The sequence below is a fragment of the Colletes latitarsis genome, chromosome 7, assembly GCF_051014445.1.
Source record: "Colletes latitarsis isolate SP2378_abdomen chromosome 7, iyColLati1, whole genome shotgun sequence".
Classification (NCBI taxonomy): Eukaryota; Metazoa; Arthropoda; class Insecta; order Hymenoptera; family Colletidae; genus Colletes; species Colletes latitarsis.
The window spans coordinates 5,741,306-5,754,927 of NC_135140.1; the positions used below are offsets into that span (position 1 = coordinate 5,741,306).

Genomic DNA, 13,622 nt, shown 5'->3' on the forward strand with positions numbered 1-13,622 from the left:
TTTTTTCATCGAAAAAAGTCACCTTTTATTATAGTTATTCGAATAACCGGGGCCTGACAATCCGAACACTACTTTACCAGTTTTCTTGATTTCCCCATAAACCATTCCGGGGATATAAAGCGACATAGAGGTCGGCATTCGTATATTTCGTATTTTTGAACGCGGGGTATCTAAAATAGGTACGCTAGATAAATATATCTCAAGTAAAAAATATAGCATTCCATTTAAGGAAATTAGATTGACCTTCAGATCTCCTCCACCATTCCAAAATTTCGGTCAGAAGTGCCTGAATGCAGGCAACCTAGCAGCTATCTATGCGTGCATGGCAGGCCAAGTTGAAAGGCGTTCAGGAACGAATAAACAAGACAAAACATCTCTTCGACATTCAAATTTTGTATTATCTTGAACAATTCAGTTACACAGTTGAAATTTTTTGCAGAGCATTTATAAGATTATTTATATTTTCTAAAGTTTTACAAAACGTCAAAATTATTGTTATTCTACTATCAGAATTGTCATTGTTATTACTGCGATTCTTATCTACTTTGCCGTTGCTTTATCTCGTTCAAAAGGTGGAAAAGCCTTATTTCCCGTTCTTGGAGTCTTCCTTAATCATATCAGCAGCCTTTTCAGCGATCATGATCACCGGTGCGTTCGTGTTCCCCGAAACGAGCTTCGGCATGATGGAAGCGTCGATCACTCGTAGTTTGTCGATTCCGTAAAGCCTTAGCCTGGGATCGACCACAGCCATTGTGTCGTTCTTGGGTCCCATTTTGCACGTCCCAACTGGATGATAAATCGTCATCGTGTACGTCCTAGCTAGACATCTCCAATAGCCATCCGACGCACACTCGTGCATCGAACTACAATGTGGGTCGCATCTTAGTCGAGCGTTCAGTTTCTTCAACGATGGGGTGTTCCTCATTTCGTGAACGAATTTCGCGCCTTCTACCTGTATTAATTAAAATTTCATTGCGTTTTAAAACATCCTTCAACATACAATTTCCTAGAAATTCTTTGAAGAATCAGTTCCAAGATCTTTCACGCGTTTTAATTAATTCGTTATGCCAACAAAAAGATAGAAACAACTTTCGAATTAGATTCTAGTTAACTAAACGGATAAATTGAATTTATTCGGAGAACAGCAAATATTTCAGCAAACGTGTGTCAATAATTGTCAATGTCTGTAATTCGGATAGTCTAAATGTTTTAATTTGGACAATATTGGAATAGCCGTTGAATAAAGTTGTTCAATTCAGTCGAACAATCGCTAGTCGTAATTAGGATAGTTTTTGATTAAAATAAGTCTATGCAATCTTAAAAGTGAATGTGATTAATATGTTAGCTATTAATCAATTTACGTGACGTATGCACTTTTTCGAATATCTTCTCCGTATCTTTCTATAACTATTTAATTAGTCGGATTATTTTACCAAGATATCGAGATCATGGGGATCGTCGAAGTAATTAGGAACGATGGCCGGATATTCTTGCGGATCCTTCGAGCGTAACTTGATGTATCCTCTGCTTCGAGGTCTTAGATTGAGCGGTATGATCCAATATGCATAGTGATTCAGGAGTTTTATACATAAAGGATCAGTGCTATTCATAATCCCATTCCCGTCGGTACAACCGTGCGCAAAATCAGCAGTGGGCGAGAGGAAAATCTGTATGTCAGGAAAATCCGCCGACTTGTTTGCGTACCTGAAAGCAATATTTATTCAGTATGAAATCTCAGCGTGAACGTTTATTAACACTAGAACTACCGGAAGCGATCAAAATGACTCGTAATTTCTGATAAAAATTCTACAAAATTTGCTCGACTGGATTTTTGAAAATTCACCCTAGTTTCCTGTAAGGGAACGAGTAAACAAATTATTTCGTTTCTTTGGTACAAATAAATACACCATGATTATCGGTATCTTCAGTATTAACGACGAACGAAAAATGTTACGTGGAAAGTACTCACTTGGTATTTATAAAACCCGTGTTTTCCGATATCATCATCGAGTACAGAGGTCCATCGCGATTTAAAAAGAATTCAGCAACCGATGGCAGGTTTAGAGTTTCCGCCAAAATATATGTGAAAGGTTTCGAGCCTCTATAATCCGCAGGAGCATCCACGAAGTAAGTCATATCACCTATTCCAGCGTGGTCCTGAAGATTTCTACCCACCCCTGGTGAATCGTGGACCACGGGGATCCCCATTTCTGTCAAATGATCCCTAGGACCGATTCCTGACAACATCAACAGTTGCGGCGATTGTAAAGAGCCAGCCGATAGGATGACCTCGCGATTGGCCTTCACCTCGAAGAGACGTCCCTCTACGCGGAATTGCACACCGTACGCGGTTTTTGACTTTCCATCTGTAAATCGGAAAGGTGAAACAAATAATAGATCGAAGCTTAAACGTCCAAGTTCACGGTCGTAGTCCCTTTGCAGCCTGTTTTGCAAATTTTTATCCACTAGACATCGAATAGTTAAAAAATTGCAAGAAAAAATAAATTGTAGGGTGTATCTAACTACAGTGATTCCTCGTTAATGTTCTCCAAGAATAATCGATTCGTATCTCTGTTAGGCTTGATCACATTGCAGATGAAAACGAGTGAAATAGAAAGAACTGCTCAACGTTTGTTTATTCCACATATACCAAGATCGTTCAGAAATCAAATTACATATTTAGTTTTTTTTACAAATTGCATGACTGTCTTTAAAATAGCGAGAGCTGATTTGTCAATAACATTACACCTTATAACATATTTTCCAGCGGTCATCAGTCTATTATTTTCTATCACATTTCTAATTGCTCCGCATCTTTTTAGCCCATTCAACATCCGATTCTTAAGTACTTCTTTTTCCTCGTTTTTAAACTTTGCACGTTTTCGAGTCAGTTTGATTAATCTTATAAACATTTAACGACCAGATTTACAACGTTCGCCCCGTTGATGCAGTTTCTGGAATTGGTGGGGGTGGAAAAAGTAGGGAACGTTATCGAGGGTCTACTGTACTGCATCGCGAAAGGATTATTTTTTTCGTAATGTCAATTGTGAAGATAATTTGTTACTCGAAGGATTATAGTGATAATAACGAATGAAAGTAGCTTGCCTGTGCGCACCAAAATCTTTTCCACGTACGAGTGGATACTGACGTGCAGATTCTTCCTCTTCGAAGCCGATCGAAGGAAAGCCTTTGCAGTGCTGCAACGCAGTCCATCCCTCATCGTGGCAAACGTGGTTGTAATTCCGGTTTGAGTGGGTCCGTTCGGATCGTTGACTTCGTAACCCATCTCCGTACCTGCTTTTATCAAGTAGTCGCTTACAGGTGACTTGTATCTAGGATATTCTACGGTCTGATAGCCGCCGATATTGTGATAAGCAGGGTATTGCAATGGCTGGGCCCTGATGTCTTCAGACTTTTTGAAATAGGGCAACACGTCTTTGTAACTCCATCCAGGATTTCCCAAACTCTCCCAGTGGTTGTAGTCTTCCTTGTTTCCACGAATGTACATTATCGCATTCAACACGCTGCTTCCCCCGAGAACCTAGGAAGCATCAAAATACTTCAATAATAATAGTTGATTCGGTTCGTCTTTAATTAATTTTAATCTCTTAATTGACAGAAATAATGAGACTTTTAATGCAAAGTTTTTCAATAACACCACTTTTTCAATAAACTATCAATCCTGAAATAATTTAAATTATTACATGTAAACTCGTAAAAAAAATTACTAAACAATAGTACAGATTTATTTTAGATTTAATATTGTGGTTGGATATTAATTCTTGATCAGTTTTTTCTAGTATTTGGCCAGTTTTTTAAAATCTATATTCAAGTTACACCGCTTTCACTACAAACTATTAAACCTGAAATAATTTAAGTTATTACATGTAAACTCGTAAACGAAATTATTAAATAATAGAACAAATTTATGTTAGATTTAGTATTCTGGTTGAAAATATTTAATTTTTGATCAGCTTTTTCTATTATTTAGTCAGTTTTTAACAAGTTAAAGTTACACCGCTTTTACAATAAACTATTAAACATGAAACAATTTGAATTGTTAAATATATACTCGCAAATGAAATTACTAAATAACAGAAAAAAATTTACTTTATATTATCGTGGTTGAAAATACTTAATATTGAATAAATTTTCTATTGAAAATGAGTTTAATGCTCGGATGTATATCGGTCGAAAGCTAGTCTATTTTATTGGAGCGTTACTCTGATTGTCTATTGATAAAAAAATTTATTTTCTATTATCCTGATTGAAGATACTTAATATTGAATAAATTTTCTATTGAAAATGAGTTTAATGCTCGTATGTATAACGGTCGAAAGCTAGTCTATTTTATTGGAGCGTCAGTGTGATTGTCTATTGATAAAAAAATTTGAATTATTAAATATATTCTCGCAAAAGGAATGACTAAGTAATAAAAAAAAATTTATTTTATATTATCCTGATTGAAGATACTTAATATTGAATAAATTTTCTATTGAAAATGAGTTTAATGCTCGGATGTATATCGGTCGAAAGCTAGTCTATTTTATTGGAGCGTTACTCTGATTGTCTATTGATAAAAAAATTTATTTTCTATTATCCTGATTGAAGATACTTAATATTGAATAAATTTTCTATTGAAAATGAGTTTAATGCTCGTATGTATAACGGTCGAAAGCTAGTCTATTTTATTGGAGCGTCAGTGTGATTGTCTATTGATAAAAAAATTTGAATTATTAAATATATTCTCGCAAAAGGAATGACTAAGTAATAAAAAAAAATTTATTTTATATTATCCTGATTGAAGATACTTAATATTGAATAAATTTTCTATTGAAAATGAGTTTAATGCTCGTATGTATAACGGTCGAAAGCTAGTCTATTTTGTTGGAGTGTCAGTGTGATCGATAAAAAAAATTTTTTAAATTATAATTACCTATTGATAAAAAAAAACTTAGAAAATTATAATTATTTTCGAGCCCGATTTACTGTACCTTGCCACGTGGCCATATGCATCTGCGATCAGACGAACCTAAACAATACTTGTCCGAGGGTTCTGTTTTGAAGTTCCAACTAAACGGGCTGACTTGCAGAAACGGATTCAGGGCGGGCACATCCGTTATTTCCGGTTCGTCTGGGCCAGCCTCCAACAGAAGTACCGACCAAGTATTGTTTTCCGTTAAACGATTAGCTAACACCGATCCAGCCGAGCCAGCCCCGATTATAATAAAATCATAGCTGCTTTGAATATCAGATGGAGATATCGGTTTGACTCTGTTCTCGCTATCGACGATATCGGGCCTGTAGATCTGGAAGAGCAACCTCAGAGCGACCACGGAAAGTATCGAAGGCGCGAAAGACGACCCTGCTCGACGCATGGCCTGTCCAGCGCTGTCCGACATTGTTTCTAATGTTCAACGAATCGCTGTGAACAGTCGAAGGTGTAAATTATATTTCTGAAGAAAATTAACAATGAATTTTTCGTGTCATATTTGAAGGAACTTATTTTCCTCGTAAATTTACCCTTCGAACCCTCGAAATCCTAAATATTAGGTCTTTCAGACTTCTATGAGGAAATATGGCGTTACAAAAACGAATCGATGAAATTGAAAGTAACACTTTTATTTTAATTATTCACTTGTGATAAAACTAAGCGTCGAAGTAATTTGGGAAAAAACCATGTGAACTTTCTGGGGTATTCAATAGTTTGGAACGGTGGAAAGGAGCGAGAAAAAAAATTGATAAAAAATGACCACGAAATAAATTGAGAGAATCACTACGGTCCACGAGAAGTTCGTTATAAATACTAATGCAACATGTTTTGTCCTAAGAAACCAATTTTAATTGCTTTTATTATGAACGATATACTTACATTTAAAGTCAGAACCCACACTGCCTGTTGAATTCAGTGTATTGTTACTTTGTACATGAAGCTCGACTGAGCTGTTGTATACGTATTTATATGAACTATGTTTGTTACGTAATAAAGATAAGGAATAATTAACATTCTTTATAGATATAACTTGATAGATTAGAGAGTCTTGTCTTTTTATTTGTTGTGCATATGTGCAACAAAGGTATTGAATTAGACCTTGATATATTAAAGATATTTGTATTATATTGTTGAAACGTCTGGAGACAATTAGAAACCATGGATTCGATATTTGTACGAATATAAAAGGTGTACGCGTTATATTTTGTGACCATTTTTTAGGCATTTTCTGTAATGCAATTAAAAAATGTTTCAAACAAAATTTGTTTAGTATTTGGTAAACTACGTGTTCCCATATTCTTAAATTTCGTGAAAATGCTATTTCTCAAAACAAAGGTGAGGTCACCTTTCATACTTGAATTACTTATTCGTCACGTGAACATGTCATGAACTATTTATGTCAATCATATACTTGTATACAAATTTTAAAAAATAGTACCATAATTTGTTTCATTAAACACGAGTTCAATAAGAAAATTTGACTGTTAATTATAAAATGTATCGTTTTCGTAATTCACATTAATAATTTCAGTTCGAAATAAGTAAGAGAAAAATCTTTACGTACCGTGCATCTGTAAATCCTGAAAAATCGGAAAACCTACGCGATCTCAAGTAAAAGCAGCTAGAAACAACTGAACCCCGGACCATAAAACTTCTATTTAAAAAGGCAAATGTTCGTAACGAAATAATAAATTCACGTTTACACAAATGTTCTACTATTGTTGCTCGTTCATTTGTCTTTATTACGTCATAGAAGTATGATTCATCGCGTTTTACAAGTATGATTAACTGCATAATATAATCATAATTCCATATTAGACGATACTTCACGTAACAATTTCAAAAATGAGACATTAACACAGTAACTTTCCATCAATTTTGTGTGAAGGTACTCTTAGTGAATAAAACAGTAGTATTACAGCCATAGTCATATATTATCAAATATATTCACATCATAAAATTAATAATTTCATCGCAATTTAAATTCATTCGAAAACCAGACAAGCATTAATCATATATTTTTCCAATCTTCCTTGATCATATCAGCACCTTTTTCAGCGATCATGATCGTCGGTGCGTTTGTGTTGCCAGTAGTAATTGTCGGCATGATCGAAGCATCGATCACTCGTAGTCTGTCGATTCCATGAACCTTCAATCTGTGATCTACCACAGCCAGTGGGTCGATTTTGGGTCCCATCTTGCACGTCCCGACTGGATGATAAATCGTCATCGTGTAATTCCTAGCTAGACATCGCCAATAGTCATCCGATGGGCACTCGTACGACGAACATCTTGGATCACACGCCGGTCGAGCGTTCAGTTTCTTCATCGATGGTGTTTTACTCAATTCGTGAACGATTCTCGCACCTTCTATCTGTATTAATTAAAATTTCGTGCGTCTTAAGTATATTGCAACTTCTTTCGTATAATTTGATTGATTTTTATACGCCAGAAAAAGGAACGAAATATTTCAGCTCTATATTTTACGTTGATTCTAGCAAATATAAATTTCAGGAGTCGATCGAAGTCATCGAAAGAATAAAAAGTTCTTAACAAACGTGTACTTTCAATGAATATTCGAGCATTTTTTGGCGTTCGTACTAGTATAATAATTTGAGCATTTTTTATATCTTTCTATGAATAGTATGATTCATTTACCAAGACTTCGAGATCGAAGGGATCCTTGAAATAATTGGGAACGATACTCGGTTGATCTATTAGATTCTTCGTTCGCAGCTTGATGTATCCTCTGCTTCGAGGTCTCACAAACACCGGTATCATGAAATACGCGTTATTGTTCACGACATTGTCGCAATATTTACTGACTTGATCGTTGTTTACGTAGATCGAATTCCAATCGGTAGGGATACAAGCGTGCGAACCGTCGCCTTGGGCCCCCAGGAAAATCTGAAGGTCCGGATAATTCTCCACCTTGCTTGCATATCTGAAAGTTGAATTTATTCTATAATATTCCAATGTCTCAATATGGATTTTCATCAGGAAAACCTCTACACTAGGATCAGTTGCCCTAATATGGAATATTTTTTTTTATACACATGTTTCACTTGCTTGCAGAATTTTTATAAAAACTTAAATATTATGAATTTATAGGAAATTTTATGCTCTTTTGACTGGTAACAGTCAAATTTAAAATATAATAACGGTTTAAGAAATGTTTACTTTTTTTACTGAGCTCCTCATTTTCTATATTAGACTCATAGTGCTTGTAATATGGAATACTATATTTATATTTGAAGAAATAATCGAGCTAACACAAAGCTGATACACTTACCTTATTACGTATAATATTAAATCAAGGATCACCTTGCAAAAACTCAGTTTGCAATATTTTCTTCCACATTCTTTTACGAACACGTGCCTATATTAGGGCAACTGACCCTATTAAAAATACCCGAAGATGTTTAATATTTGTTCATTTAACCGATAATGGCCTTTTGTATCAGATAAATATGGAATTTTATATAAAATACAAGATCAGAATGACGTAAAGATTAATTGTAAAATATCCGAAACAAAAATAAAAGAAAGGGAAAATTTCATTTTAAAACAGATTTACGATTCATTGAAAAAATACATATTTTTTGCAGTAAGCATTTGAGTGTGAACATGATCTATTCACACAATATTTCGTTTTGGTGTTTTGCAGGTGTAACGAAAGATATAACGAGAAATATAAAACCTTTATATGTTTAGAATAAAAGTGTTTACGTCGCATTTCTGGCATAATACTTCACGAAATACTTACTTAGAATAGACGAAAGCCGTACCCTCGGTGTACGCTGGCGAATACAGAGGCCCGGTGTGATTTTTGGCAAATTCAAAGGCCGATTTCACATCTACATTTTCCGATTGGATGTATGTGAATGTTTTCGAGCCTGTATAATCCACAGGTGGATCCACGTAGTAAGTCATACCACCTATCCCAGCGTGGTCCTGAAGATTTTGACCCACCCCTGGTAAATCGTGGACCACGGGAATCCCTACTTCTTCCAAATGATCCGCAGGACCGATCCCGGACAGCATCAACAGTTGCGGCGATTGTATCGTGCCAGCCGAAAGAATGATCTCGCGATTAGCCTTCACCTCGTGGAGATGTCCTCCCACGCGGAATTGCACACCATACGCGGTCTTTGACTTTCCATCTGTGAATCGAACAGATGGAACAAATAATAGACCAAAGTTTTATTGCAGTTCGATCGAACAGAAGCAAACGTAAAGGTCCAAGTTCACGGTCGTAGTCTTTTTGCAGTCTTTGTTTTGCAAATTTTTATCCACTAGACATCGAATAGTTAAAAAATTGCAAGAAAAAGTAAATTGTACGATGTATCTAACTACAGTGATCCCTCGTTAATGTTCGCCAAGAATAATCGACTCGTATCTCTGTTAGGCTTGATCACATTGCAGATGAAAACGAGTGAAATAGAAAGAACTGCTCAACGTTTGTTTATTCCACATATACCAAGATCGTTCAGAAATCAAAGTACATACGTAGTTTTTTTTACAAATTGCATGACTGTCTTTAAAATAGCGAGAGCTGATTTGTCAATAACATTACACCTTATAACATATTTTCCAGCGGTCATCGGTCTATTATTTTCTATCACATTTCTAATTGCTCCGCATCTTTTTAGCCCATTCAACATTCGATTCTTAAGTACTTCTTTTTCCTCGTTTTTAAACTTTGCACGTTTTCGAGTCAGTTTGATTAATCTTATAAACATTTAACGACCAGATTTATAACGTTCGCCCCGTTGTTGCAGTTTCTGGAATTGGTGGGGGTGGCTCCGTGAACAATATCGAGGGAAAAAGTAGGGAACGTTATCGAGGGTCTACTGTACTTCATCGCGAAAGGATTATCTTTTTCGTAGTGTCAATTGTGAAGATAATTTGTTACTCGAAGGATTACAGTGATAGTAACGAATGAAAGTAGCTTGCCTGTGCGCACCAAAATCTTTTCCACGTACGAGTGAATACTGACGTGCAGATTCTTTCTCTTCGAAGCCGATCGAAGGAAACCCTTTGCAGTGCTGCAACGCAATCCATCCCTCACTGTTGCGTATAAGAACGAGAATCCGGTCTGTTCGGGTCCGTTGTAATCCACGATGTCGTAACCGATTTCCGTGCCTGCTTTTACCATGTAATCGGTTACAGGTGTACGATACCTAAAAAATTCCACGGTCAGGTCTCCACCGGTTTGGTGGTACGGTGAATTTTGCAGTTCGTTGACCCTTATGTCTTCGGATTTCTTGAAATAGGGTAACACGCTCTTGTAATCCCACCCTGGATTCCCCAAACTCTCCCAGTGGTTGTAGTCTTCCTTGTTGCCACGAACGTAGTGCATCGCGTTCAACACGCTGCTTCCCCCGAGAACCTACGAAATTTTTAGCGAATTATTTGTACTTATTGGAAAACCTTGTCCCGCTCTGGAGGAGGTTTACTTATCATTTTTTTAGGTTAGTCATTTTTATTGCTCCTGTAGAAATAGGTACACCTAAGTCACTGGTAGTTAGTGAGTTCCCTTGTTATTTTAAAAAATTAGTCATTTTTATTGCTCCTGCAGAAATAGGTACACCTAAGTAGTTCTAGTTTTAATAAGTCGCCTGCCGCGCGCTCAGGGCCGTCCGAACTAAGAGAGCCACCGTGTCGGGTAGGTAGCAAGATGTGCATCGGAAATACGTCGAGGAACGAATACAAATAATTAAAAATACTACCACTGCAACTGTTACCTCTGCGGATTGGATAAATCAGTCAGCTAAATCGAATTTATTAATTATTTGTATTCGCTGTTTCTAAGGAAGAAGAAATAAAATGTGGGAAGATGCTCTCGGAATTTTTAGGAAATTAATTCTTCGCACCTGAGTGACGCTTCTCGCCAGAGTGTGTTAAAATTAAAATAAGAATTATTTTCAGAAAATTAAAGTAAATACGGTAAGAACCATTTGTAATCGTTTGTTATTAAAAACTGTACTGGAAAAGCAGACTGGATTTGTGCGTACCGAAACATTCCTCGAATGCAAAGGCTTTAATAGAGAAATAATTGAAATTCGACTTACCCATTTACTAGCAAGTTGCTCTGCTGCGCTGACAATAAGGCCCGGTTAGTGCACTCCTGTCGATCACGGAAAGGTCGAAGACCCCAATAAAAATCAGCTGATGGGACGGCCCGGTCACTGCACCCGCTTCTTACCCCGAAAATGTAAAAGTGAAAAGTGCTAGTGACCATGCTGTGAAGTGTTTTCGGGGTAAGAAGCGGGTGCAGTGACCGGGCCGTCCCATCAGCTGATTTTTATTGGGGTCTTCGACCTTTCCGTGATCGACAGGGGTGCACTAACCGGCCCTATTGCAACTTGCAAGTAAATGGGTAAGGCGAATTTCAATTAATTCTCTATTAACCCCTTGCATGCGAAGAATGTTTCGGTACGCACAAATCCAGTCTGCTTTTCCAGTACAATTTTTAATAACAAACGATTACAAATGGTTCTTACCGTATTTATTTTAATTTTCTGAAAATAATTCTTATTTTAATTTTAACACACTCTGGCGAGAAGCGTCACTCAGGTGCAAAGAATTAATTTCCTAAAAATTTCGAGAGCATCTTCCCATATTTTATTTCTTCTTCCTTGGAAACAGCGAATACAAATAATTAATAAATTCGATTTAGCTGACTGATTTATCCAATCCGCAGAGGTAACAGTTGCAGTGGTAGTATTTTTAATTATTTGTATTCGTTCCTCGACGTATTTCCGATGCACATCTTGCTACCTACCCGACACGGTGGCTCTCTTTGTTCGGACGGCCCTGAGCGCGCGGCAGGCACGCGCCGTGATTCGTCAGTGTTTTTCGTTAATAATTCAAAAACGAAGCTCCATCCGACATTTTTGCAAAGGAAATTGTTGTTCAGAATCGTCTCAGCTACCCCACATTTCCGGCTCTTACACTATTTACGGGACACCCTGTATACCTTTATAATAGGCATTACTTGCGACTAAAAGTAAACCTAGAATGATCCTACCATTGGCTGTATCTTACTCTCTCTATTTGTCAAGGTATTATTTATAATAATAATCCCATACTCGATCTTCGTATCTATCATTTGTTGACTAGACAAACTTCCCATTTTCAAACACGGCTTTTAATAATCTGTCACCAGGTACTCTAATCACAGGAAATATTTACAGAATTAAAATATAAGATCCAACGTCGGATACTGGGCTTAATTAAACTATCCTAGTCTTTCGAAACAATTCTTCCAACTCGCTGTAACTCAAAAACAATGTCGAATAAGACACACGTTTATCTGACTTTTTCTTATTGCTTTCTTGCGTCGAATCTCTGAAGTGGGTCCCAATAGACTCACGGTTGGTCTTTTGTGACATGAGTGAAGGTAGATCGAGGGTTGATAAGGGTTCTATCGTACTTTGCCTCGCGGCCACGCGCATTCGTGATTCTGAAATGCCTGGCAGTAGTCCGTCGCAGGTTCGGTCCTGAATTGCCAGTCGTACTTGGTGCCTTGTAAAACCGGCATCATGGCAGGTACGTCGGATATGTCTGGTTCGTCTTGACCAGCCTCCAAAACAAGCACCGACCATTTACCATTTTCCGATAAACGATTGGCCATCACCGAGCCGGCCGAACCAGACCCGAGTATAACGAAATCATAGTTGCTTTGAATCAATCCTGGTGGTATCGGTTTTACTCTGTGCTCGATATCGACGATGTCGGGTCTGTATATGTCGATCAACGAGTTCAGAAAGACCACGTAACCAACAGCTACCCTGACGTATCCAGAGGCACTCGTCATTTCTTGGAACGGTCAGTCGGTCACTGTGAACGGTAAAAATTATATTTTTATTCTTATCGTTCACAGCGGAGTTGCAAATAAAATTGTTTCAGAAAGAAATTTACGTTCCGTGCATTTAAAATAATATTTTGTTCGCTGTTAATGTTTGCGATAGATTACAGAGAAATTAATACGTTTTATTATTTACAGGTTTTCGCTTTTAAACGACTTCAACGCTATTGACAATTACGAGTTACTTACTATTACGAGAATTATGTAATCGCCTGCATTATAAATCAACTATATTTTGTAGTCTAAGACACACTATGATACATATGTGCAACTTAGTTTATCGTATTTGTAAGGAACATGTGTGTTCAGCGAAATATCTTTATTTATGGCATCTGGTGAAAACGTATTTGCGCTTTGAAGTATCTTTCTTTATCGCGTTCGAGGAAAAGGTGTTCTTTGGGAATTGCAAATCAAGCGACCATCTATACATATTCTTACGTTAAATCATGTTGTATATATTTTAAAAATTTTCATTTCAATTGAGTTCGTTATTTCGATCCAACAACTCCACACATTATTCTACTATAAACTCCTTGGAAAATAAATTTGAAATATAGATAGATTGAGGAAGGCATCCTTAAGAAACTACGTTCGTTACAAATGCAAATAAATGTTCTCGCCAATTTGACGAGTCGAGTAAATTCTAATGCACGATGTTCCGAAGAGTAACTTCAATTATATTATGTATGGCTGATGTACTTACAGTGAAAGTCAGATTTCACACTGTCAGCCCAGTGATGTGTTACCTTTTTTTAT

At 36.7% G+C, this 13,622-nt stretch overlaps 2 protein-coding genes across 3 annotated transcripts in view; one reads left to right on the forward strand and one right to left on the reverse strand.

Annotated features, from left to right (window-relative positions):
• Window positions 1–13,622, forward strand: part of Flo2 (flotillin-2) — a 148,858-nt gene that overhangs the window by 88,382 nt on the left and 46,854 nt on the right. The window lies entirely within an intron of this gene.
• On the reverse strand, window positions 383–13,607 carry LOC143343416 (uncharacterized). Its single transcript, XM_076768307.1, has 11 exons — window positions 13,570–13,607; window positions 12,432–12,838; window positions 9,950–10,385; window positions 8,760–9,156; window positions 7,652–7,937; window positions 7,010–7,367; window positions 4,995–5,407; window positions 3,106–3,541; window positions 1,970–2,366; window positions 1,434–1,704; window positions 383–952 (listed from the first exon to the last, which is right to left on the reverse strand). The coding sequence occupies exons 2-11, from the start codon at window positions 12,813–12,815 to the stop codon at window positions 584–586; spliced, it is 3,747 nt and encodes a 1,248-aa protein (XP_076624422.1). The 5' UTR covers window positions 12,816–12,838; window positions 13,570–13,607; the 3' UTR covers window positions 383–583.